Raw genomic sequence first — 24673 nt, 5'->3', positions numbered from 1 at the left:
CCGTAATACACGTGGATCACAATTCCGCGGGAACATACATCCGAGAGGCTCAACATGCCCGAAACGATGGACCCGGAAGTCCATGGCTCGCCGAACACTCGGTTGACTATCACGTGGTAGTGAGATCGGCGCGACTGTCGCGATGAATTGCAGGACGAGCTCGGCCTCTCGGCGTCGCATCCACGCATATCCTTAGTCAAAGCAGCTTATCGACACTAGAGCGATATGCCGTTTTCGGTGCACCACTTTTTCATGATGCGAACAATGTACTCGACTTGGGGGTTGTTGTTGGTCTTGAGCATGCCAAACACTTCTTCGAGCTCGACGTGGGACGCCTTGCCCGCCACAACCTTCTGAAACACCCCCACGCATGCCCCGCGCTTGCCTTCCCAGTACTCGGGGTCCGGGTCCAGTCGCTCGAGCACGTCGAACGCCTTGGCAGCATAGAAGAATTCACCCATCTACTCGACCACGTGACCACGTGCACCCCCCGCGCGACCAACGCCCTACCTTGTAGCAATCGTGGGCAATCAACTGGAGCAAGTTGAACGACTCGTCCGAGTTGTCGAGCTTTAGGTAAAGATCCCACGCGCTGGACGGGTTCGCGTTCAAAATGTAGCACCGGCACAGCCACGAAATGTAGCAGTAGTCGTGCTTGTACTCGTCCTTGGTGATCTGGGCCACGTCGCATGAAAACGTTGCTGTCGACTGTGCACAGCATCGAGACGTACCCGCAGCAGCGTTTCCAGCGCCTCGGCGTGACTGCCTGTGTTGCACAGCGAAATGCCAAAGTTCCAATTGAAGTCGTCTTCGTTGTACATGTACTGTTTGACCGAGTTGAGGTAAATGTTGACGTCTTCAAACTGCTTGAGCAAGTAAAAGCACGATGCCATGCACTGCCGTCCTGGAATGGTATCGCACTCTGTCGGCGAGCTCCCGACGAGTTGAAAGTACTGTTGTGCCGTCTTGATGTGCTGGCGCGAATTGGTTTGCTGCCCCAATGTCGCGTGCACGACCCCTGGACATCATGCACGACCATCGAGAGCTCGTCGTTGGGCGTCCAACATCCTCTCGTTGTACCTTTCAAAATGTATTCCTGCGGCGTGGACGGCTCGACGTCTTTGATCAGGTCGAACGCTTCTTGGACTTTGCCGTGCTTGAGGTAGTAAATTACCTGCAAACGACCACTGCGCATGAAACACGACCGGTGCACGCGAAACGACGACCCAGAGATGCCATCGCCGTCGACCACCGTTCAAGCCTCGACGCCAGATTCCAACGTACCAAGTTCAACCGCGCTTCCGAGAACGACTCGACAACTTGTGGCAGCGTGCGCAGCGCGTTCTGCCCGTCCTCAAACACGACCATGTTGTGGGTTACGAGATCGTTGGTCTCAATGTTGTAGCCTTTTTCCGTCAGCACACGGAGCTCGTCCTTGGCCGCATTGCCATTGTACAGCTTGAACTGGTTGCACGCCTTGACATTGATCGCGATCACCGAGTCGGGAAACGCTTGCAAGTACGCTTGCATGATCTCGAGTGACACGTCGTAGTAATCGAGCTTGTAGTAGCACATGGCGACATACACGTTCAGGGCAATGTCGTCGCGGTTTTCAAGCAGGAGGCGTTTGTAGATATCTGTGGCCTAGGCACATCGACCCATGATCCCGTGCCGTAGATTGGAATATCGATCGGTGTACCTCTTGGAAGTGGTTGCGCAGATAATGAATCGCGGCGAGCGACAGCTGGTCTTCCTTGCACTGGGACAGCTTTTGGTGGTACACGAGGAGTTTGTCTTCATCGCCAAGTTTATGCGCACAATGAAACAGGATGCGGTTCTGCAGCACATTCGATGACGGTCCTTTCAACGCTTCCTTGGTCGCTTCCTTGTACATCTGGAGGTAGTACATGCAGCACGCGCGGAAGAGAAACACGTCCTCGGGCGGGTCTCGCACTTCTTCATACGTGTCCAATGCGCGCTGGTAATGGCCCAGGTGAAAGTAACAATATGCCAGCCACAGCAAGTGCATGCGTTTGTCGTCGGGCTTGGTGTCTTCGCTCTTGACGTTGAACTCGAGGATCGTGGCGGCGCCCGTGAAGTCTCGTTTGCCAACACATTCTTCCACGGACGGTCCTTTCTTGACCTTGACTTTGGCGGCTTCCTGCTTGACTTTCAACGTCGCCTTGGGCTTGGCCGTGTACATGGTCGCGGCCACGCGATCCACCTAGTGGGGGGAGTTTCGTCGGGCCGTGTCCCTTCACGGATCGCCGACAGCCAATCCGAATCGCGGATTTCACCAACACATCCGACGATTGGCTGAAATTCCGTCCACGCCACCGGCTTCTCCCACGGTATCCGGACGTGTTCTTCAACCGAGGGACGTGCTTGTATCGAAAGGGTTAGGGGACGGCCCAACATGATTGGTGGAGAGACTGAATGGAGACGGGAGCCAATGGTTTCGTGGAATTCGGGCGGCGGCAGTCCATTTTAGTTGTGATTCAAACACGGAACGAGAATAATGGCTTCTGGTAAGTGGGCATGGCGTGTGTGTGTGTGTGGATGGCATGTGTGTGTGTGTGTTTGGCGCATTGTCGTGGCCGTGCGTAGTGGGTCGGCGAGCAGGGCGACAGTTTGGTGGACCGACCGGCACGAGCAGACATGTCCCTGCCCACTGCTCGACACAGAGATATGTGTGACGATGCTGCTGTGTCGTGTGGGTGTTTGTGGATGTTTGACAGGCGTCCGGCGTGTTTGTAGGTCGTGCGAGTGTGTCTGGTCAAAAGTTCCGCATGACGTTGGGTCTGCCCGTGGCCGCCGTGTTGAACTGCGCCGACAACAGCGGTGGTAAGGCGTTGATGATCATTGCCGTGTGCGGGATCAAGGGCCGCCTGAACCGTCTCCCTGCCGCCGGTGTCGGTGACATGTGCTTGTGCTCCGTGAAGAAGGGTAAGCCGGAGTTGCGTAAGAAGGTCATGCCTGCCGTCGTGATCCGCCAACGCAAGGCGTGGAAGCGCCGCGACGGGGTCTTCCTCTACTTTGAAGACAACGCTGGTGTGATTGTCAACCCCAAGGGTGAAATGAAGGGCTCGGCCATCACCGGCCCTGTCGGCAAGGAATGCGCCGACTTGTGGCCCCGTATCGCCGCCAACGCTGGTTCGATTGTTTAAGTAACCCCGAAAGACAGACACCACATTAAGTTTCGTGCCATGGAATCCAATCAACACGTGATGACTCGTAATCAAGTACTTGCGGTTGATCCGTCTGTGTTTTGTTGCTGACCTGCCCAACGTCGGTCGGTCGAGCCCTCCAAGATGCCTCGCCATGGCCGACATGCGATTACTTGCCCTTCTTGCCCTTTTTGCCCTTCTTGGCCTTCTTCGCCGCCTCTTCCTCCTCGAGCCGGCGCCGCTCGTCCTCGTGCTACGGCAACCATCGAGCCCATGTCTACTTTCAACTGAGCGATCCATCGCACCTTTTGCTCGTCCTTGATATCCTTCTTGAGCTTGACCAGGAGCTCCTTGGCTTGGTCCGTCAATACGGGCGAGATCGGCGTGGTTTCGTCGAGTTTCATCGCCACGTCCTAGTGCCATGGTGTTATGCGTGCATGGCATACATCGAGCACGAGCTCAGCAGGGAGCTTTTACCAACGCCGTCGTCACGACGAGGTTGCGATGGTTGAGAGCCTCCAACAGCGTCGAGAACATCTTCCCGTCGGAAAAGACGTACACGGGGCGGTTCGTGGACGGGTCGACTTGCTCGTCATGCTGCATCAGCGCTTCTTCCATCGCCATCTACACACATGCTAATGTGCCATTCAAATTGTGCAGAGCAAATTCGTGACCTCGGCATACAATTTGTCCCGAAGGACTTTGGCATTGCGGAGCAACGCGTCGCTCACCCCCTTGTCCTCGACGGCCGCAATCCCATGGCTCAGCTTCGTCATATCATTCAAGTAGGCCTTGGACCCGAGCGCGATGCGTGCGCTCAGCATGTAGTACCCGTACAACGTGACTTCGCCTTCGGCCATCACTATCACGCGCGTTGCGGCTTCAAGGAGAATCGGGCTCACGCCTTCCGTCTTGGCTTCGCGCCACGCCGCGCGCAGGCCATGGATGGACGAGCGAACTGTCACTGGACTACCAGCGTCGACTGTGGGCACAGTCTGAAGGAGCGAGCATAGGGATGTACTGTTACCGTGCTACGAGGACGCGCTTGATCTCGTCCACGAGCTTGTAGTGTGACACAAGGCGTTTGTACGCGTCGTGGGCACCTTGAATCAACCGGGGGTTCGCCGACTTGATCTGGGCGTCCGAGATGGCGGTTTGGAGTGCTTCGACATCTGCCACGTCGCTGTCGAGTTTAGCGAGCGCGGCCGTCAACACCTTCACGTGGTAGTCCTTGGGAACGGGTGCAGATGTGCTAGCCTCTCCCCCGTCGGCGTCCAGAAGTGCGCCTTCTGACGGCTACAAACCCTTCAGTCAGCGAATGGAGAAGAGGTTGAGAGGGGGGGCTACGGGGGGAAGGATGGCGGCGGCTCGAACGTCCAGCTCGATCGCGTGGATGTTGGACAAGCTATCTTCGACTGTCTTCAGTTTCGTCGCCAGGATGTGTTTCAAGTCGCGCTCGACGACGGCGAGCCCTTGGTTACAGTCGCAGCAATATTGCACGATGCGCACGGCGCTGTCGTGGCTGTTCCATGGGACTTCGACCCTACAGCCCCACGCCGCATGTAAGGACCAAGACGGACGGCAAGAGGAAGACCCTACGCGGTGGAGCACGGATCGACGTTGCAGTAAATGTTGTGGCATTGCTGGCACAGACATTGGCGCCGGTCCCGCCCAAACGGTTCCTTGCAGTGGTCGCATGTCGCTTGAGTGTGAATCTTCTTGAGCAGCTTGCGGCACATCGAGTCCGTCGTCATGTCGAGCGGCGTGTTGCCATACAAATTCCTGGCCGCCAGGTCTGGTGCGTGGGCGAGAACACTCTGGATCATGCATGAACTGGGACGTTTTCACAAGGCACGAGGTCGCTTGAGCAGCCGCATCGAGAAAACGTGCTCAGCAACGACTGTGCGTACCTGAACGATCTCAAAGTTGCCGCTGGAACATGCCAAATGCAGCGCTTGGTTTCCACACGTGTCGACGTCGTCGACGGAAAATCCCCACGACAGCAGCGCCCACACGACTGGGGCGTGGCCCTTGTAGCAAGCCCAGTGCAGAGGCGTGTTTTGCTGCACGGCTCTCTTGGCCTTGTCGGCGCTGCTCTGTCTCGCGGTGCTCGAATTCGCCAGTTGCTGCTGCTTGAGCTGTTTGTAATACTCGCCGGCGCCCATCGACAAGAGATAAGACACTACCTACACGACACGGTCAACAGAGCCGCATTTGTAAAGCACCCGCTGCCGACCTCGAATCGGCCGTGGAAACTCGCCACACTCAACGGCATCCACCCCGTCGTGGTGAGAAAGCAAAGGGGCGCGCCTTCTCGCACGAGCTTCGCCACCGCATCCAGCGCGCCGTCTTTGCAGTGCTGCAAGAGAGCGCTTCCTTGTGCCTGCTCTCCTTCTGTCGCGTGCAACTGATGGAGGATGTCCATGCGTGGCGGGAGGTCGATCGGTGCAGTCTCCGCGACCGGATCGTCCGGGTTGATGTCTCCAGGGGGCGCTCCATCGTTTGCAGGGTCTGCGACGACGTCTTTCAGCGTAGCCGACGTGTCCATGACAGGTCGTTCGTGGCAGCTTCCGTGCGCGGTTTAAACTTGAAACGTGAAAACGTGCCGAAAGGTCACGCAAAACCGACGCATTGGCCCGACGATGCGGCAAAATCATGGCGCCGTCGCTTCTGCGGAACTGCGAAAGGACCACATGCATAGCATGAAGAAGGACAAGGAGCCAACGCCGTCGACGCATCAACTGCGGCTCCTCCACTTCACGGCGCATGCCCGGCAAAAGTTGGCGGCAAAGCGCGAGATCCACGACATGGTACGACATGTCTTCTGCGCCAGCATCTCGTGTGTCCACTTACGCAAGCAAAGGTGAATTACGTGATCTTCCTGGCGCTGTTCTTGACCGTGGCCATCATGTCCACAAATGGCGACGACCTGTTCAAGTTTAGTAAGCTCGTGCGGTCGCATCTGGCCGTGCGTCCCTTTCAACTGATCAACACGTCCGTGTACAAGTCGTACGCGGATGTATCCAACCTGGACGAGTTCTACGAGTACTTGGGTGGGTGCCACCCAGTGCCATAGTCCCCCTGATGATCCAGGTAGTCGGGCCCTTCTGGGGGGCGCTCTACGGTGGGGATTCCTACGATGGTGACGTCACGCTGCCGTCCGTGTTGAACACTACCACCACGAACAAGACTTACGTCAACTACAACCGGGGGTACCTTGGCGGCGTGGGTCGCATTCTTGGCACGATACGGCTTGGCCAAGTACAAGCGCCTTCCACCGCCAGTCGATCAGTTGGGCTGACTTGTGTGGTAGGTCCGCGTGGCAGCCCACGCGTGCGACAACCTCGCTCCTGAAGGGTCGACGTGGTGCTTTCCAGAGTACTCGTCGTCGACGGCATCCACCGAGAGCTTTGGGCTCGGCCATGAGCCGTACGAGGCCGTTCACACGCACTTGGACGAGCCCAGGTACATTTCGATCACGAATCGCGTGTACCCCGGTCCGGATTTTACTGTCGAGATCCCAAACACCGAGTCCATCGACTGCGACGTCATGACGAAGGAGCACTGCACGGTGTACAAGATGCTCGACGACCTGCGCGCCAACAAGTGAGCGCAGAACCATGACGACGTCGACGACAATCGATCACGCGAACTTGTAGGTTCTGGGACCTGGCGACGCGGGCGATTTTCGTCGACTTGAGTGTGTACAACCCACATTGCAATGCGCTGGCCGTGGTGCGGCTGTTCCTGGAGCAGACAGACGGCGGCGGAATCATGCCGTCGATCTCGGTCCGGCCATTCGTGGCGCACTTGTCGTTCGACTCGACCCAAACGTCGTTCATGCTCGTGTGTGAAGGCCTGCTGTACCTCGTTGTGTGCCATCAAGCATTCGTGGCCGTTCGTAGCCTCCGCACTGTCGGGATCAAGTACTACGCCGTGCGCGCCAACATCGCGAACGATATCAATATCGTCTTCTTCTTTGTTGTCCTCGGACTCAAGGTTCTCACCCATGCGAGCATGCCGACCGAATTCCAAGATGACGTGTACGTGAACGTCCGGTACGCATTGCTTGCGACGAAAGCCTGCTCGGGTTTTGCTAACTCCACAACGACGCGCAGGTCCAGTGCCAACTACGACTACTTGTCCCGCAGCGTCAACAGCTTGAACTGCTTCCTCTCGGTGCTCAAAGTATTCAAGTACCTCTCATGTATGTGGTCCTGGCATGAATCGCGATGTGATCCGACGTGGTCTAGTCATCCCGACCTTCAGCGTTCTCACGGCGACCGTGTCCGGCGCCGTCGACGAGCTCATCGGCCTCTTTGCCATGATTGCGATCCTCCTCTTTGGCGGGAGCTTGGCGTTTACGATCGTACGTGTTGGAGCCTCGAACACGCAGGCACACGATACCCTCACCCGTCAGCGCTTGTTTCCAGGCGTTTGGGACCATGCTGCGCCACTACAGCATCGTCGTCAACAGCTTGTACGTGTGCCGCTCCGTTGCATGCCCCATGCAACCGTCGCATCCACTTGTCCTGGTCTCGGTCCGTAGCTACTCGCTGATGGGCATCTTCACCCTCAAGTTTGACGCGGAAGAAATTTTTGACGGGAATCGCGTCCTCGGCCCGCTGTTTTTTGTCGTGTTTGTGTCGCTTATCATCCTCGTCATCATGGTCTGCCGCTTCGTGCACGTCGTTAGCTCCTCATGTCGGTCTTGTAGCACATGCTCATTGCGTGCTTTGCAAACGGTATGTCGGCGCTCGGTCGCTGCAATGAAAAGCAATGGCGCTGAACGTGGGGGAACATTGGAACGTAGCGTATTTGGAGCAAAAACAGACGCAGATGCAACCCAAAGAAACCCAACTGCACACGCTTGGAGCGGACATTTGCGACCACATCTTGCATGTATGTAGGCATGTCCAGGGCTGCACGAAAGCGATGACCGATGGACCAGAGATGCGTAGAACATGATCTTTGCCATGCCGGTGGTGGGGCACCGTGTGTTTCTACCGTTGTACATCTATGCGATGAAAGCCATGAAGGACGCGCCGGCGCTCACGTCGGGCGACAGTCGAATGAAGTCGACGGTACGAACGACGTGGACGACGATCTTGGCGACGCGGCGCCAACGTGGCCATCATCTAGGACCGACGGGGGGCAGTCCATCTGCTTGAAGAGAAATCGTCACGGGAGGCGGTGAAAGCCCCAGGCACGAACCGCGTGTACCCTATCCAGGAAGACCCAACGGCGGTGGAATCGGATGATGGGGCACCAGCAACGTTCGACAATTTGCTGCGTGAAATGGCGGAAGAACGCATGGCGTTCGCAAACGAAGTCGAGCTCATGCTCAAGCATTTGAACGAACTCCAGACGAAACAGTCTGTGGCACATGCGCGAGAACTCGTTCAAGTTTTGGCCACTGCCCATGAGCTCGAGGAACGGCTCAACTCCAACCTCCATGAGATTTTAGAGTGAACACACACGACAATTGTGCCAACAGTGAATTCCATTGATGCTTCGTGCATGCAGAAATCGGCAACGCTTCGAGCTCGCGGTGTCGTCCTCGTCGAGGCGACGAGGGTGAAAAGCGTTCTGTAGCGACGATCAGATGCTCTTGACCGTCGGCAATCGCAACGAGCCATCGCATTGTGTTTAATGACCTGCCTGGAGAGTCTCAGACTTCGCATGACCTTGACATGGTGCGCTAGGAGTACCAGTGTCGGCGGGCCGTTGGGATTGCTGCAAGCTGGCTCTTTCACGTCAAGGTGCCAAAGGCCAGCCTTTTTCAACCAGAGGAAACAAGCCCTAGCACAACATGCCGACTACCTTGAAAGCATCGATCGAAGCGCGTGGAGCGCACCGATTCCCGTTGGTCTTCGGCTCTAGATCAAAGCTGTGTTCACAATCGTTCATTCCCCAACTTAAAGGTGAAATGCCAAATGGCCAAGCGCTGCGGTTCGAACAAACAAGACATCAACGGCAATGAAGCAACCATGCTGCACGAAACTTTGCGGCACAATCCTCGAGATCATGCGGAGCTACGGATTCGAAGCACATGCATTTTCTCTTGGTCAGTGCACAGAGACGCCCGGCACTTTCAACACTCCGAGCTTCAGAGTCTCTCCAACTCTTACTCAAGTTTGGTTCTCTCAAGTTGCGATCATGATGAGGACGTATACAAGCCACTCTCTCTATTAGAAGGCCCTGATTCGGCACACCTCATGCAAAAAGCAGCCACGCAAGCCGCCGCAGGACTCCGAGAGCCGAGCGTTGTCTGGAGTGGTGGCATTGCTTCTGCTCCGGCCACCTCATCCGCTCGACCATGGCACTAGAAAATGGTCATATCCGGAAGGTTTCCTTAACCGGAATCCCATGGTGCTGCAACATGCAAGGAAGAAGGAAATCAAGGAACTCTTGCTTGCGGCGGCTAAGAACAGATATGCCGCCGTGCAGGTGCCGAAGGACACGGTGTGCATCGCGCCTTTCAGTCCTTCGCCCATGGAGATGGTAACGAAGGTTTGGGAGCGTTTGCGGCCTCAAATGTGCGCAGATGATGTGGTGGTTGAGCTCGGCTGTGGCGACGCCCGGTGGCTCATCCAAGGCGTCCAAATGTGCGGGTGTCGCGGCGTGGGGGTCGAGTATGACCCCCATGTTGCCTCTTTGGCTGTGGAAACAGTAAACGCGTTGCAGCTTCAAGCGTCTATCTCGATCGCTGTAGACGACATCGTCGACACAAACTTTCATCTGCCCGTCGACACGTCGATGGTGATCGTGTATGCTTTTGCCGACACGCTCAACGTAAATGTCAAGCGCCTTCTCATGGAGCAATGCCGCGCCCCGTGCACAAAAGTCATTTCTGTAGGGGTACGACTCGATATTCGTTTTCACCATGTTCTCAACAATCGTGTACAGTTTCGCATCCATGGATGGATGCCGCTGTGGAGCGAGCGGTACGCTGGTCTCATGTGCTACTTCTACGAACTCTTCAAGGGGGGTGAAAGCGCCGCGTGAGATGTAGCCGTCTGTGTCAAAATCGCGGGCGGCAGCAGCGGCGTCTCCAATCGGTGGATCAGCAGCATGTTGTCGCGACGCAGTGCAGCGATTCTGGTTAGCAGCCAAGCCCGTCAAGTATTGAAGTAATCCAAGGAGCATGTGATCATACCGTTGGTTCAGCGCAACCACGTCTTTCAGCGCATCGAGTTTCTGCGCTTCCTCAGCCACGACGCGAGTCTGTATGTCGCTCAACTCCCTGATCGTTCATGAACTGTACCATCGCGAGGACCAAGATGGAGCCCACCGTTTTGCCGCCGCCAGCGCCATCTCCTTTCCTTCCACCGCTGCCCTCGCATCCGCCACCTTGCCCTCTAACTTCTGCACGTCCCCTTTCAGCTTTCGTACGTCATCCTTGCGTGCCTACATGAACGTTCGGCCAAGCGCAAATGGAGCTTCCATGGACCGTACTTCCATGCCGCCCAGCATGTGCTCCAGCGCAGCTTCGGCCTTCTCATACCGGATGGTTGCGACGACGAGGTCGTTGGTGAGGCGCTGGCATCGATGCGACAGGTCTCTGCACGCCATGTCGCGATCTCGAAACTCTCGCCGCTGGGTCTGGCTTTCCAGTTGGTGTTGCATCTACTCGCACGATGCACCGATTGTTCGTTGGTCCATCGCGGCGTGTACGGGTCGCGTACTGCGACAGCTTGGCGGTCGCGCCGCTCGGCGTGCACTTGCTCTGTTAGCGCTTCCACTTGCGCTGCTGTGGCCTTTCGATACTCGGCTTCCATCTAATCATTCGGCATGACGAACTCTTGACGGCATGCATGGCACAGCCTGGTTGGAAAACGCACCTGAATCTGACCCTCCAGCGCGATCCCTCGGTGCTTGAGCTTGGTAATTTCCTCGACAAGTGCCGCGTTCCTGCGTCAACCATGCGTGACGATTCCACTGCCTTCCCACCGTGAGGACGGAGGCTTACACGCTCTGCAGATGAAGCCATCTAGCCTCCACGTCATCTCGAGCTCGCTGGAGATCGCCCATCGTGGCATCTTTGGTCAATATATCGTTGCGAAGCACAGACTACACACATGCGAGCCAACATGCCATCACACAACCTCCCCCCCTGTTGGCCTGATGCGCTCGCACCTGCGAGCGAAGCAAGTGCTGCATGCTCGCATCCAGCTACTCATGTACTTCGTCGCCATCGCCTCTTTCTGGGTTCGATCGGTACCTCGTCCTGCCGGTGGGACCACGCGTCTCGCTGACGCGACCACTCGACCTCCACCGCCCTCCGCTCTGCATCGAGCGCTTCAATTTGGCTCACAAGTGTTTGGTTCAACGCGTCTGCGGCGGCCAACGCTGCTTCGATGCGATGACAGTGCGCTTCCCGCTCTCTAAGAACCAGCAACGTGCGTCGTGAAGCACTTGGCAGATTGGCACGCACCGACACCATGCGACCAAACTGGCGTATTCATCGCCTGCTGTCGTCAGCTTTTCATGCTGCGACTCGGCCAAAGCCTAGACATGTCGACAGGGCCAGGTTCGCCGAGAACGAGGACCGGGTACCTGCAACTGCAGCACCTGGGAGTCAACCGCACTTCGCTCCGACGTTAACACCCCGAGCTTCGTTTCAGCTTCGGTACATCGCTGCGTGAGGGCGACGACGCGGTCTTCGTAGAACTGCTTGAGCTGCACACAACCACCGCTGTGTTTGAGACCACCAAACGTCATGCCCACACGGATGGACCACTCAACCTACGTGCTGCATCTGCTCGCCCAGGGACGCAGCGTCGCCAGTCAGATGGTGCGATGACACCGCCTTGCCTTTTCGACGCCGCGACGGGGCTATGTGTTGGTGCAGCGCTTCTTTGAACAGGTTCGGTGGTTGTAGCGGCTCTGGATCGGCCGACATCTTTTCTGTCGTGGCTGTGGGCTGCGGGGGCGGCTCTGTCGGCGGCAGGATGTTGCTGTGGACGAGGGTCGACATGGACACGTTGTGACGAATGCCTTGCCGCATGCGGCACATCTCCTGTCGATTTAGGCACCTGCGTGGCATGCAACGATCTTGAACCGGCGCGACTGGCGACAGCAACAACGTTACGAGTCGCATACACCGCGTACAGATGTATCTACATACAGGACAATCGAAATATAAAATATATTTGATTGGGTAAAATAAATGTTGACGGAGATTTGATTGGTCATGTTTTTGAATACTAACTACTACTAGTAGTAATAACGTTTTTGGGGCACACCCAAGGGAAGCGCCACACTAGGTACAGTGCAATCCCAAATACGACGAATAAATAGGACAAGCGTTCGCTGTAGGGCGATGCCGACGGCGGAGGTCGATCACCGGCGCGGCAGAGTGGGGGTGCTAGTGGGCCGCAGCTGGCCAACAGCCAGACGACCGGGGCCCACGGGCTCGACTGCGACGTACTGCAGATCCTCGCCGACCATGATGTCGCCTTCGACCTTTTCGAGCTTGATGCCAGCGAACACGTGGTTGGGAATGACGCACACGCATTTGTCCAGCGTGGGGTACGCGTGATGGACAAGTGCAAGAAAGAGCGTTGTTTTGCTACCGCAGTTGCCGCGGAGGTCAGTGAGCACCGCCAACGGCCGTCGATAGCCTCCATCGGCGCGTTCATATGGCAGGCTCTGCACAAACGCAAGCGCGAGGGCAGCAAAATTTCGTGGCGTGTGCGTCGACGGCAACGCGTGCCGCAGCGCCGCGACTACAGAGGTCACCATGGGTGCGTAGTGCTTGAAGAGTCGGTCGTAGTCGGGCGCGATCGAGTCCTTCTTCCGTTCAAAGTAGAATCGCTCGTCCAGGAACCCGCGCTTGCACTCCTTGGCGGCGTCCCACGCAAGTTTGTTGGCTTCCGCAACCAATTCCTTCACAGTGCCCTTGACGACAATGTTGAAAATGGGATGGGGACCGCTGCTTCGTACAACACTTGTGGATACGTCGACCTCTGGCGGATGCACCAGCGCTTGGACAGCCGCTGCTTGAGCCGCAAGCATTTCCTCCACGGGGAATTGCAACGGCATCTCGTGATCTGACGCGACGTGTGCTCGCGGCAACTGAAACGACATGGGGATAAGAGTTGTCAGATCGTCGCCTAGAAACGTCCCGGTGACAATGACCACGTCGTCGCGCGTGTCGACGACAAAGGTCCCGCTTGTCTCGTTCGTAAGGATCGCGTCCAGAGGGGGAATCCACGAAGTTGGCGAGTTGGACTTTGTCGGTTTCTTGCGAGCGCGCTTGGATTTTGACGAAGACGCGGTGGTCCCTCGGTTGGCAGACTCAAGGCGGGGCATAGACGACCTGGACTGGGATCGTCGGAGCCCTTGACCCACTTGGGGTAAGTTCGGCTCGCCCGTCTCGATGGATGCATACTCGTCTTGAACGTGCCGCATGGCATCCAATGCACCCGCCATGCTTGCTTTGTTCCGTGGCATCGACGGCAACGAAGCATAACGACACGACTCCATCGTGTGATGAGTTGGCCAATTCCAAACTGATCTCGACGGTTTCTGTCGCTTTTCGGCGGTTTCCTTCAACTCGGACTACTTGTGACGCCGCGGGAGCTATTTGCATTCATCGCCATGACATTTTTCGCGTCGGGACGGTCGGCGGCGCCATGGATGAGATGCCGCAGCATGCTGACGCCTAGTGAGTCATTGCACTTGAATGGGTACTTAATCAAATGTTGAAAGAATTTAAATTGCATCAATGCCAGGTACTTTACGGAACATGCATAATGTGACGACGTGTTACTTTCGCAAGGGTCGAATTTTTTTTTAATATTCTTCTGCTGATTATCGTAATTGATTATACGTAATTTAACCAATGACGTGTTTTGAAAAATTGCCCTCAATAAAAATTTTCGTACAATTTCGCGTTCGATAAAGTACTCTCCACAACGTCGTCGGCGGCGCGGCCATGGTGGACAAGCACCACTGCGTTCAATGCAACACGTGGATTCAAGGCGACCGGATCGTACGAGCATTCACATCGCGTTACTAACGATCTCTTCCGCCCTTCTGATGGTCGCTGGTAGAGCATCCGCAACCATGAAGCTAGTCAGAGGCACAAGGAACGAGTGATTGCCAATGCTTCACGTCGAGCGACGGAGAAGGAAAAAGCAGAACGACAGGAAGCGGAGGCCCAAAAGGAGCTCGAAGAAGTCGAACGTGTACGTTCGCCTGCGGGATCATATCAACTCATGACTTTGTAGAATGCCCGAGCGAGGTTCGCCATGGACATGCGTGGTCGATCCATTGCTGTGGCTTCCGACAGATTCGACATCCCAATTGGAGCAGGACCTGTATTGCCACCTCCACATGCAGAAGATGACGACGAAGTCCCACCACCGCCTCCTCCTCGTCACCTCAAGAGGACGCCACCTCCACCGCCACCGCGCCTACACAACTTTTTGCAGCATCAGCAGTACCAACATCCCCATTACCAGCAAGAGCAGCAGTATACTTATCAGCAACAACAGCCATACCAAGCAACGTCCCATCCAGTTGTTGGCGCGTACTACTCGCTTCCACAAGCACCACCGCCGCCGCCCACTCGTCCGCCCTCGACCGTTGTCGTTCAGCCACCACCACCGCCATGTTCTCCACCACGCCACATTCAAACCCCATCGCATCCACCTCCACAATGCTATGCACCGCCACCAGTACCACCGCCGCAGCTACACCCCGCCGGCGAGCCAGCCACCACTGACAAACTTGAAAAGTCCAAAGGGTTTTACACCGTTCGAGGCGTTGTCTACCTCGAAGGCCCCGCGCACGAGGTACGTTGCTCTTCTTCCATCGCTTCTAAACGACGTGCGGTGGTGGTGGCCGTACCATGCGCGAGTTCTGACGAGATGTCGTTGGAGCGCAGGACAAACTCAAGAAAACCAAACAGTGCGAACTTTGGCTCGACGACGAAGAGAACTGGGTGCCTGTGACAATCACGCGCATCTTCACCACGACAGTACACGACACGAACGAAAAGTTCAAGCACTATCATGTCCAACGGCGGGACATCCCAACGGCGCCGCCCATCGAAGACGTGCGAAGCGATGCGCTTCGCATTCCCGCCACCATGCCTGTGGGCATGGTCGTTCCCGCCGAACGAGACCAGACCGCGGAATTCCTGCACCAGGTGCAGCAGATCGTGTCCGGGTCGACGCCGGCGGCCCCCGTGAAGCCCGCCGCGCCCGACTATGGCGGGTGGTCCACGGTCAGCGTGCGTGTTGTGGACGACGAAGCCGAGCAAGCGGCGATCGAGGCGGAAGCCGCGGCATTTGAAGCCAAGAAGACGCAAATTCAAATCGAACGCGACAACGACTTTCTCATGGAAGAGTCGTTGCATGCCGACAATGCGATGGGCGCGTTCAATCCGTGGGGCGGGCGGTACAAGGGCATTGCGCTCGACGGCGCGGACCCGCCCCGAGAGGACTCGAAGGACGACATGGCCGTGGCCCCTGTAGCCTTTCAGATCAAGAAGGGGGGCCGGAAACCCCAAGGCAAGCGACGTGTGGCCGACGATGCGTGAGGCCACGATCCGATCAAGACACGACCAACCAGTGGACCCAGCTATGCTAACGTCCTTGACTTCAAAACCATGGCCGGTTGCACAGAGTGAACGGAGCTACCAGGACACAGCGTGCATCCAAAGTCACGTAGTGAAGCGATGGACAAGATTGTCCTGGCACGAGCTCCGGACAAGTCGCATTGCACAACAAACTATGCCTGAGTTACATGGTGTCAGCGCTATATTGGGCTGATTACAACTGTCCGCCTTGTGCTTTGATGCGTTCGGCCTAGAGAAAAGCGTCAGCGCCGTGATGGAGACGTCCAGTAGATGGTCGTACGTCCAAGTACGCGGTGCCATAGGGCAAGAATTCTTCGCTGTGTGTTTCGGCCAGCTTGGTGTACTCCGTGGCTTGCTTGACCAAGTCTGCTACTTCGTCTTCGCTGACATCGCGCACGAATTGCGCAGGGCTGCCGGCCCACAGCTACACGCGCAGCATGAGACATCAACTGTGTCCCTCTTCATCAAGTGGACGAACGAACCTGGCCCGACGGAATGCGGCGACCAGGAGGCACAACCGTGCCAGCCGCCAAGATCGAGTTGGACTCAACCAACGCACCGTCCAGCACAATGGAACCCATGCCAACCAACACGTTGTTTTCGATGGTGCACGAGTACAAGATGGCACCGTGGCCGACCGTCACGTTGTTGCCGATCGAAGTTCCAGGAGCGAGACCAGGAGTCGTCGTGCTCGACGTGTGGATCACCGCGCGGTCTTGGATGTTGGTACGGTTCCCAATCGAAACCTTGTTCAAGTCTCCGCGAATCACGACGCCATACCAGATCGACGAGTCGTTGCAGATCTCGACGTCACCAATCACAGACGCGTTCGGGGCCACCCACGAGTCGTGTGCGATCATGGGAACCTTGTCGTACAGGGCCATGACTTGGCGATGACGGGAAACTAGGCACACATGTCGTCAGGTCAGCCGACTCGCGATGCCAGGACATGTTGAACATACACTTTTCACGGTGCAGGTTGCTGCCAAGCACACGCAGACCCAAGCGGTCCACAGCTTGACCGGTTTCACGCACGGCGCGTCCAAGTTGGTAGATGGCCTTGCGCATGTCGTCCTCGGTTTACCTGCCCGAAATGAAGTGCTGGCAGTCAGTGGTTTGTGTGCCACAGAACTTGGAGTATCCGGATAGCACGCCTCTTATCCGAAACTTTCAGCGCCCAATCGACGGGCGTCCGGTGTATATCCGGAAGATACACGCAGCGAAGCGTCGACGCGAACGACGGGCGTGTGCGTTCCGCCAGCGTGGCGATGCACACGCTGTCCTGAGAGTGTGCTAGAGCCACGAGCCCCATGCGTCGTTTGGCATGCGCATGCACACCACGATGGCCAAAAGCAGCGAATGAGAGGAATTGAGTGAGAATCGGCGTACAAACAGGTCGACTACAGCGGGTTGTCTCCGCCACCCATCGTGACAATCGTGGTGTCCGTCATGTAGGAGCACGCGAGGCATGGTGATTGCCAGAACCATAAGCTCAACGGAAGACAGGACGATTTGTACACGTCATGAAGTGCGTCTGCGCAATAACGCTGGGATTGTTGTTGGCCATCGGACACAGCTCGTTGGCTTTGCTTGGAAGGTATCGAGCTGCGTCGATTACATCGATCGGCCCAATGCTGCGGCCAGCCAAAGCGCTCCCGTGCTGGAACGCGGTGCTGTCGACTTGTTCAAGTAGTGGAGTCGCGTCCCAGTGTTGGTCTGTCGTCAGAGTGTTGGTGAATTCACAAACGGACATTTCGTGCGTCGCCGCATTCTTCGATTGTCATGGCCGCATCGCCTCGAACGACGCCATGGGCATTGAAATGGGGTTGGTATGGCGGCGAAGTCGCAAACGCACGACCGTGCGCGTCCACTTATGAGTATTACTCGACGTGCGTTCCTGCAATCCCTGCGACGAAGTACCAAGACCTGGCTTTCCTCGCTGACCCCGACGTCGCCGTGATTCCCAAGTACGGCCACCTTGGCGACGCCATGGCAGACTACACGCATCCGAATGAGCAAACGCGCGCTGTCAACGCCACCAAGATGAACGCGCTGTTGGCCACCGACCCGGACGTCCCCCCGTCGTTCGTGCGATTCATGACATCCAAAGCGCTACAATCGAACCTTCCGAGCTGCACAGCGTGCTACACGTACCTGGGCGACCCCGTCACGATTCGAGAGCTCAACAACATGCGCATCGTCATGTTCTACCGTGACCAGCAAGATTGCTTGGCATGGTACTTGGTTCTGGACGGCGAGCACGCTGGACGGGTTGTTGGGTCGCCTTTTATTCTAGGCACCGGGGCCGACGATGACGAATGGGACGTCGACGCGTTTGTCGGCGACAGTGCGTTGTGCGCGACGTCCTTTGACGAGTTTCTCTATCGCATGTGGGTGGAAAACCACGTGTGGTTCAACACGTCGACTCCCCCTGCGGTCGCTGAAGCGTGCCAATGGTACCAACGGCAATGCCATTACGTCGCGCAGCAAGCACGTGCCACTGGCGAGCAGCCATGAGCCTCCATTCGACACGTCCTTGCACTAGTTCTACCTAATGCCAGTAAACGACGTGGTCATAATGGCCGCCGCCACACTTACGACCAGATTGCATCCTCGTGGACCGTGCCGCATCGGCGGCACACTGCGACGTACAGCGCATGATCGACGTGCTGTCGTCGAGTTGAACCGCCGCATGCACGATGTAACGGGCACGCAAAACCGTCTCGATTGCCCACGCGTGTGCTGCTCCGCCCCACGTCGACGCGAATGAGCGTCGATGACAGCCCGGAGCGGATGCAGCGTCTACGGACAAAGGTCGCACGAGAACAGACACGATCTGCGTCCAAGGAGATTGTGGAGATGGTTCGTTGGTTTCGGCGGATTCGCAGCATGTGCTGACGGTGGCCCCAGGTCAACTACATTGTCTTTCTTGGCGTCTTCCTCGCCGCTACATTCTACGACCGCAACGACAACTCGTACGCGACGCGGACGACGTATGTGTCCCAGCTCCAAGACAAACCTCTCGCGCGGTCGTCCGCGTTCCGCTCGTTCTACACCATGTCGTCCGTCCGCGACCTGCACGACTACCTTCGTACGTGGCAAACCTTGCTAGCAATCGTAGCGATCCGATCGACATGCGATTCCTGGTGGTCTTTGCACGTAGAGGGGCCATTCTACGACGCCGTGTACCGCGCACAATCGTTCGACGGCGACACGACGTTTCCACCCGGAATGCTCTACAACGGCAGGGGATTCCTCGCTGGTTACGGTCGCATCGTCGGGGCGATTCGCATCGGACAAGTTTGTGTGGAGTGCGCAGCGCCACGGTGTGTTCAACGCTACTGCGTAGAGTCGTGTGGATGGTTCGACGTGCACGGGGACGCTCGCGCGAGTCCCCAGCCTCTTCCCCGTGCAGCCGCACGACGACTGCTACCCCGAACTGACCGCGACCACAGAGAGCGTTGCGCCGTTTGGGGCCCCAAACGGATCGGTTTACACCGCCCGGACGACCGTGCCGAGCGAGCCGTACTTTGTTACGCGTAGCGCAAGGGTGTACGGCTCACCCCGGTACGTGATCGAGATCCCGTCGATGGAGCGCGTCGGGGTTTGCGACGCGGCGACAACGAAGCAGGGTTGTCCCGTATTCGACCAGCTCGCGTCCCTGGCCACCCACAAGTTGGTGCACATGATTGTCGCCTTGAGCGTGTTGATGAGTGTGCTGGTAGATTCGTCGACATTGCGACGCGCGCCTTCTTCATCGACTTGACGACGTACAACCCCAACACGGACGAGCAGACCACGGTGCGACTCATGGTCGAAATGACCAAGGGCGGCGGGTTCGCCCCCCAAGTTGAGTGCATGAGCTACCGCCTCTACCGCAACCATACGTCGTCCGATATGGTCCGCCTCGGTCTCGAATTCCTCGTGCTGTTGCTGGTCGCCGTGCAACTTCGCCACGAACTCCACTTGCTCCGACGCATGAAGTGGGCGTACTTGGCCATGGTCGCGAACGTGGCGCACTTGTTTAGTTTGATCGTGTTCGGCCCACTCATGGCGCTTCGTGTGATGTGCTATGTGCACTTGCCATCCCCGACCGCGATCGACCTCGACGCGTTCACAAACTTTCGGTGCGTCCATTGTTGGCATGGAACGGGTGTCATGACGGGGCGAATCGCCTGGATAGATCGTCGATCTGGTACTACGCCCTCGCCGACGCTATCACGAGCTTTACGTTTTTTCTGTCGTGGCTCAAACTGTTCAAGTTCCTCGCATGTACGTCGCACGCGACCAGTCGTGTGTTGTGCAGCTCGTTGATTGCTTGGGTGTGGTGGTAGTCTTGCCCCTGTTTGCCCCGCTCACCAAGACCGTCACGAAAGCGCTCAAGCAAGTCGCGGGGCTCATCCTCATCTTTGGCGTCGCGCTCATGGGCTCTGCGCTGTCGTTTACAATGGTACCTCCATGCCTCCGCTCCACCGCCCCATCACGCGGGCGTAGGCATTTGGATTGGATGCGGAAAATTATAAGACAGTGGCCGACAGTTGGTACGTCGCCGCCGCTCGCGGTCGTGTGATCGTACACTGGCATTAGCTTGGGCTTGCTCAAGATTCTTCAAGGGGAGCTCGAGTTCGAAGAGCTCCACTCGTCCAATCGCGTGCTCGGCCCGCTCTTCTTTGTGATCTTCGTCACGCTCATGTTTTTCGTGATTCTGGTCGGTACTTTTGCCCTCGATCGCGTCAAAAACGTGTGGCTGGCACGTGCCTCACACGTCCACGTAGAACATGTTTATTGTGGTCATTTCCGACGGTACGTAGCTGGCGTGGCATGACCAGAACTGGCGTCAATCGGTGGCGGTAGCGTACGTCGAGACGAAGGGCGAATTGGAGCTGATGCATGCGATGCACATCGACACGTTACCGAGGCAAATGATGCACCACCTCGTCTACGTACGTGTCTCGAGGCTGGCACCGCCGCTGTATTCCTTTCGGTCGTTAGAACGGCTTGTTCAAGCTCCCATGGTGCGGGCGGCGGCTGGAGCGCCGGTACGGCCACGCGTTCGACACGCTCAGCACGGTGTCGGATCAAGCACACGCGCTGGAGATGTGCCACAAGACGCACGCGACGACCGACGTCGTGCATGCGAAGATCGCGCTCTACGCGAAATCGAAATGCCATGACCTGCAAGCTGACCAGGTTCTCCGGTCACGCCAAGCCATCGACGACTATTGCCATCAACTCAAGGCGCTGCGGGCGTCGCTGTCTTGCGAGGGGCACCGATGACGGCGTCCCCAGCCTAGTATCGGACTCATTAGCTATTTAATCTCGAAACAGTCGCGTCTTGCCGGTTTCGAGTCACGTGGAAAGGAGTGTCCGGTGGGCAGGTTCAACCGAGCGACCCCCGACGACAACCCATGACCGCGCGCAGCGACGTCAGCCGCAAGACGATGGTGCTCCTCGGCGTCAGCGCGAACGAGATGTCGGCCATCTTGAAAAAGGTGCAGGAACACAAGGACTTTTCAGCACATCGTGAGATCAAGGACATGGTAGAGGCTTTTTCTGTCGTCCCCGCCGCGGATCTTTCATGTCTGTCGTGGTGTGGTAGATTCAGTATTTGATGTTCCTGGCCCTCTTCATCGTCGTGACAGTCGACGTCAGCGGCACGGCCGCCGCCGACAGCCCGTACAGGGTCACTGCCATGCTCAACGCCCAACTCAACGACAAGCCATTTGCGTACCAAGACGTTCGAGTACGAAAGTCATTTGACAAGATCAAGACAGTCCTCGAGCTACACCAGTACCTGAGTACGTGGCATCCGTCCCTCGACGGGGGTAATCGAGGGCTGACCGTACCTCAAAGCTGGCCCGTTCTACGACGTTGTGTACGCCAACGGCGCGTTCGATGCAGACCATGCATTTCCTCCCGGCGAATTGTACGCCAAACGCGGATACATTGGCGGCAATAGCCGACTCGTTGGCCCCATTCGAATTGGCCAAGTGCGGACGAGACGACCCTGGAAACAAGGTGGTGACCGTCGTGATAGGTGCGCGTCAAGGCCGAAGCCTGCGGTGGCGTCATGGCATCTGTGCCCGGCCTTTTCAACGACCCCGTTCAGTGTTTCAACGCGTACTCGGCAGCGACGGACAGCATCGAGCCGTTCGGGCACGGCTACAATTACACGGCGCTGTCGCCCAAGCCAGTCGAGCCACGATTCTACTCGCACAGCCACCACTGGTATGGCAGCCCAACGTTTGGCGTGATGGTGCCGCCGACGGAAGACGAACAGTGTGACGTTCGCACCAAGCAAAACTGCCCTGTGTACGACCTTCTCGCATCGCTAAAGGAGCACAAGTACTGTGCTATCGACGAACTCGACGGACTCTGTGCCTTCGACTGACTCGGCTTGTTTGCCACAGATACTTTGACAAGGCAACGCGGGCCGTGTTTGTCGACTTGAACCTGTACACAGCGAACATCGACCACACGACAACCGCTCGATTGTTTGCCGAAATGCTGCCGGGTACGAAAGGTGAATGGCAGTAGGATGGGCTGCTCGAGAGGGAGGTCTTCTGTAGGTGGCGGCGTGACGACTCAAGTGGAGTTTCTCACGTATCGGTTGTACCCGTGGCATGACACGGCGGACTTTGTCCAGGCTGGGTGTGAAGGGCTCATTTACGTGGTGATCTTGGCGCAATTGGCGCGGGAAGCGACGGCGGTGCGCCGCGTCGGGCGCAAATACTTTGGCGAGTTTTCAAACGTGGCTGTCGTCTGCAACGCGCTCTTGTTTCTGTTCGTGCTGGCATTTCGCGTGTTGAGCTATGCAACACTCCCGGCCTCGATCTCGGACGCCGAGTTTGCCAACTTTCGGTACTGTCTCGTGGGCCTCGAACCAACTCGTTGGAACAAGTGTGTCGGTCTTCGTTTAGGACGCCAACCATCTACTTTAGCCTGGCGCGGTCGTGCCAGAGCTTCAACTGCTTCCTGTCGTGGCTCAAGTTGTTCAAGTTCCTCTCATGTCCGTGCAAAATGACCCCGCCAACGTGGCGTTGACATCAATGTATATATGTCTACAGTCATCCCGATGTTCGGACAGCTCACCAAGACGGTCCAACGCGCCGCGGGAAAAGTGCTCGAGCTCGTCGTGATTTTTGCCCTGACTCTTGTCGGCGCCGCCCTCGCGTTCTACTTGGCGTTTGGCAACTTCGCAGCCAACTACCACACGTTCCTCTCGAGCTTGTACGTGTGCTCCATTCTACCTTCGTTTGGTCACGTCCGCTGGCTATAGCTACACCTTGCTACACATTGTGACGGGTGAAATGTCGCTGGCGGACCTCCGCCTCGCGAATCGAGTCCTCGGGCCCTTCTTCTTCATCTCGTTTGTGTTTCTCATGATGTTTGTTATATTGGTACAGTTCGCCGTCCTGCTCGACGCATCAACCCATACTTCTGCCTCCACGTAGAACATCTTCATCGTGATCGTATCAGAAGGTAGTACATGCCCCTTGGCGGGGCGTCTGCACATCGCAGCTCACGCGACGACGGTAGCGTACACGGACACGAAGAAAGAGCTGCGCCTGATGGACGAAATGGCCGTCGAGAGCCTGTCGAAAGCGATCGCGCACCACTTTCTCCATGTCGGTGCTCGATCCGTCCGCCCACCCACGGCTTACGTTTTGTAGGATTTTGTCTACCGCGTCCCATTTCTCGGTCCGCGGGTGCTCCAGCCTCTGTTTGCGCGAACGTCGGACGCCATTGCCAAAGTTAACTTGAACGCCACCGAAGTGACACGGGTACGCGCGTCCACACGGGTTGAATCGATGGCTCTTGACGCGTTGCGGTATGGGGTGGCCCGCAGCGACTCCGCCACAGCACCGCGTCGTTGGTACGCCCTCGACACTGGAACCTGCCGATATCGTTCCATGCCCACCTCCCCCTTTGACACAATAGGGCCGAAGCTCGGTCGTAGCCGCCACCGAGGTTGTTGTGCAGTCGTCATCGCTTTGGAGTCACATCGTGTGTGCAGGTCATGAAACATGAAACAGCTCCTGTGGCAACACCCACCCAGCCGCCCCCTCCCGGCACGGACACGCCCCCAACAGTTCCGGTGGCCTCTGCCAACGTTTCCCCACGCAGGGACAGTGCAGCACAGCTGACGCCGCTGGCCATGACGTGTCAAGCCAAGCTCCAAGATATCGAACAACTCATGCCGGCCTGCCTGGAGCACCTTCGGGTGGCCAACGACGTAAATGCGATGAAAGTGTGGCTAAACCAGTTTCGGACGCTGAGAGCCCAACTAGACGACGCCGTCAAGACAAGCGCTGGTGTTGTTACTTGAATAATGTCAGGCATTAACTCATCGGAGCAAGTCTTTCGACGCATTTCGTGGAGCGAGGGGAAGCAAAAGCTAGCCTTATTGTGTGCATGATCTGCCAGCGTGACGACGGCTAAACTTTTCAGGCAATATGTAAGAAGATGGCTGGACCCGTAGGTTACGTCGTGTAGAATGGACCAGCTCATCGCACGGCCACTACTTCGCGCCGCTGTGTCTGGTGTGTCTCCAAGACACGCACCGTGGCGCCGTCATTCTGAACCGTCGAAAGCACCAGACGGATTGAGTTCAGGCAAGTTGTGGCATGCACTAGAGTAGTCTCGCTCTGTTGTGTGCCGACGGGAGAGGGTTCAGGATTTGGGACAATAGGACACCACCTACACCAGGAATCACTTGGTGCGTCCACTCGTCCAAACACCGCATCTTACGTGTGTGGAGTGTCCCCTTAATGTCTTTGGCGCTGTGAGCATCTCGTGCTGGATGATCGACAGCACATTGATGCGGGCGACGAGGCCTGGCTAAAATCGTCGGCTAGCTCTGTCACCAAATGTTGCCGAACTCCGACCTCTTTGGCGACGTTGGGCTGCCTTC

At 57.1% G+C, this 24673-nt stretch overlaps 12 protein-coding genes across 18 annotated transcripts; 8 read left to right on the top strand and 4 right to left on the bottom strand.

The window, feature by feature from the left end:
* Window positions 1–47: 47 nt before the first annotated feature.
* On the bottom strand, window positions 48–2234 carry H310_07663 (hypothetical protein). Its single transcript, XM_008873087.1, has 6 exons — window positions 1700–2234; window positions 1285–1644; window positions 1081–1174; window positions 732–1018; window positions 511–675; window positions 48–461 (listed from the first exon to the last, which is right to left on the bottom strand). Exons 1-6 carry the CDS (start codon window positions 2201–2203, stop codon window positions 216–218), a joined length of 1656 nt encoding a protein of 551 aa, XP_008871309.1. The 5' UTR covers window positions 2204–2234; the 3' UTR covers window positions 48–215.
* Window positions 2235–2453: 219 nt separating this feature from the next.
* Window positions 2454–3262, top strand: H310_07662 (60S ribosomal protein L23). Its single transcript, XM_008873086.1, has 2 exons — window positions 2454–2528; window positions 2758–3262. Exons 1-2 carry the CDS (start codon window positions 2519–2521, stop codon window positions 3165–3167), a joined length of 420 nt encoding a protein of 139 aa, XP_008871308.1. The 5' UTR covers window positions 2454–2518; the 3' UTR covers window positions 3168–3262.
* Window positions 3263–3336: 74 nt separating this feature from the next.
* Window positions 3337–5715, bottom strand: H310_07661 (hypothetical protein; the record flags this gene model as incomplete). The annotated part of the gene is made up of 9 exons (XM_008873085.1): window positions 3337–3420; window positions 3473–3580; window positions 3645–3791; window positions 3842–4136; window positions 4195–4463; window positions 4515–4710; window positions 4767–4984; window positions 5078–5353; window positions 5404–5715. The coding sequence occupies 9 exons, from the start codon at window positions 5713–5715 to the stop codon at window positions 3337–3339; spliced, it is 1905 nt and encodes a 634-aa protein (XP_008871307.1).
* Window positions 5716–5762: 47 nt separating this feature from the next.
* H310_07660 lies at window positions 5763–8799 on the top strand. Of its 2 annotated transcripts, XM_008873084.1 has the most exons (13): window positions 5763–5977; window positions 6031–6220; window positions 6265–6428; window positions 6481–6773; window positions 6827–7225; window positions 7286–7374; window positions 7421–7536; window positions 7601–7647; window positions 7717–7837; window positions 7885–7912; window positions 7981–8069; window positions 8129–8251; window positions 8310–8799. In XM_008873084.1, the coding sequence occupies exons 1-13, from the start codon at window positions 5810–5812 to the stop codon at window positions 8637–8639; spliced, it is 2157 nt and encodes a 718-aa protein (XP_008871306.1). In that variant the 5' UTR covers window positions 5763–5809; the 3' UTR covers window positions 8640–8799. The 2 variants fall into 2 exon arrangements, with proteins under 2 accessions (XP_008871306.1, XP_008871305.1); XM_008873083.1 differs by having other exon boundaries at window positions 7601–7837.
* Window positions 8800–9526: 727 nt separating this feature from the next.
* On the top strand, window positions 9527–10325 carry H310_07659 (hypothetical protein). Its single transcript, XM_008873082.1, has 2 exons — window positions 9527–10028; window positions 10077–10325. The coding sequence occupies exons 1-2, from the start codon at window positions 9537–9539 to the stop codon at window positions 10173–10175; spliced, it is 591 nt and encodes a 196-aa protein (XP_008871304.1). The 5' UTR covers window positions 9527–9536; the 3' UTR covers window positions 10176–10325.
* On the bottom strand, window positions 10192–12186 carry H310_07658 (hypothetical protein; the record flags this gene model as incomplete). Its single annotated transcript, XM_008873081.1, has 12 exons — window positions 10192–10219; window positions 10327–10413; window positions 10462–10577; window positions 10626–10796; window positions 10856–10948; window positions 11012–11081; window positions 11140–11240; window positions 11307–11342; window positions 11392–11554; window positions 11605–11678; window positions 11727–11849; window positions 11920–12186. The coding sequence occupies 12 exons, from the start codon at window positions 12184–12186 to the stop codon at window positions 10192–10194; spliced, it is 1329 nt and encodes a 442-aa protein (XP_008871303.1).
* Window positions 12187–12344: 158 nt separating this feature from the next.
* On the top strand, window positions 12345–13686 carry H310_07657 (hypothetical protein). Its single transcript, XM_008873080.1, has one exon. The coding sequence runs from the start codon at window positions 12711–12713 to the stop codon at window positions 13224–13226; it is 516 nt and encodes a 171-aa protein (XP_008871302.1). The 5' UTR covers window positions 12345–12710; the 3' UTR covers window positions 13227–13686.
* Window positions 13687–14077: 391 nt separating this feature from the next.
* H310_07656 lies at window positions 14078–15997 on the top strand. Of its 2 annotated transcripts, none has more exons than XM_008873079.1 (4): window positions 14078–14166; window positions 14228–14362; window positions 14405–14971; window positions 15088–15997. In XM_008873079.1, the coding sequence occupies exons 1-4, from the start codon at window positions 14110–14112 to the stop codon at window positions 15718–15720; spliced, it is 1392 nt and encodes a 463-aa protein (XP_008871301.1). In that variant the 5' UTR covers window positions 14078–14109; the 3' UTR covers window positions 15721–15997. The 2 variants fall into 2 exon arrangements, with proteins under 2 accessions (XP_008871301.1, XP_008871300.1); XM_008873078.1 differs by having other exon boundaries at window positions 15064–15997.
* Window positions 15852–16869, bottom strand: H310_07655 (hypothetical protein). Its single transcript, XM_008873077.1, has 4 exons — window positions 16722–16869; window positions 16242–16663; window positions 16040–16183; window positions 15852–15988 (listed from the first exon to the last, which is right to left on the bottom strand). The coding sequence occupies exons 1-4, from the start codon at window positions 16825–16827 to the stop codon at window positions 15953–15955; spliced, it is 708 nt and encodes a 235-aa protein (XP_008871299.1). The 5' UTR covers window positions 16828–16869; the 3' UTR covers window positions 15852–15952.
* Window positions 16870–16972: 103 nt separating this feature from the next.
* On the top strand, window positions 16973–18375 carry H310_07654 (hypothetical protein). The gene is made up of 2 exons (XM_008873076.1): window positions 16973–17154; window positions 17215–18375. Exon 2 carries the CDS (start codon window positions 17542–17544, stop codon window positions 18274–18276), a length of 735 nt encoding a protein of 244 aa, XP_008871298.1. The 5' UTR covers window positions 16973–17154; window positions 17215–17541; the 3' UTR covers window positions 18277–18375.
* A 108-nt stretch (window positions 18376–18483) lies between these two features.
* Window positions 18484–21100, top strand: H310_07653 (hypothetical protein). 5 transcript variants are annotated; one of them, XM_008873074.1, is made up of 12 exons: window positions 18484–18621; window positions 18670–18850; window positions 18923–19059; window positions 19109–19434; window positions 19485–19886; window positions 19943–20031; window positions 20094–20209; window positions 20254–20300; window positions 20373–20467; window positions 20535–20562; window positions 20614–20702; window positions 20752–21100. In XM_008873074.1, exons 1-12 carry the CDS (start codon window positions 18526–18528, stop codon window positions 20931–20933), a joined length of 1788 nt encoding a protein of 595 aa, XP_008871296.1. In that variant the 5' UTR covers window positions 18484–18525; the 3' UTR covers window positions 20934–21100. The 5 variants fall into 5 exon arrangements, with proteins under 5 accessions (XP_008871296.1, XP_008871294.1, XP_008871293.1 ...); XM_008873072.1 differs by having other exon boundaries at window positions 20347–20467; XM_008873071.1 differs by having other exon boundaries at window positions 20614–21100.
* On the top strand, window positions 21089–24088 carry H310_07652 (hypothetical protein; the record flags this gene model as incomplete). The annotated part of the gene is made up of 15 exons (XM_008873070.1): window positions 21089–21299; window positions 21359–21557; window positions 21613–21749; window positions 21797–22104; window positions 22170–22273; window positions 22329–22620; window positions 22680–22768; window positions 22827–22989; window positions 23039–23159; window positions 23214–23241; window positions 23299–23387; window positions 23433–23543; window positions 23609–23635; window positions 23701–23730; window positions 23777–24088. Exons 1-15 carry the CDS (start codon window positions 21168–21170, stop codon window positions 24086–24088), a joined length of 2142 nt encoding a protein of 713 aa, XP_008871292.1. The 5' UTR covers window positions 21089–21167.
* Window positions 24089–24673: the final 585 nt, after the last annotated feature.

Source organism: Aphanomyces invadans (assembly GCF_000520115.1).
Source record: "Aphanomyces invadans strain NJM9701 unplaced genomic scaffold supercont1.14, whole genome shotgun sequence".
Classification (NCBI taxonomy): Eukaryota; Oomycota; class Saprolegniomycetes; order Saprolegniales; family Verrucalvaceae; genus Aphanomyces; species Aphanomyces invadans.
The sequence above is the reverse complement of the archived record's forward strand: the minus strand, read 5'-3'. Positions and strand labels throughout refer to the sequence as shown.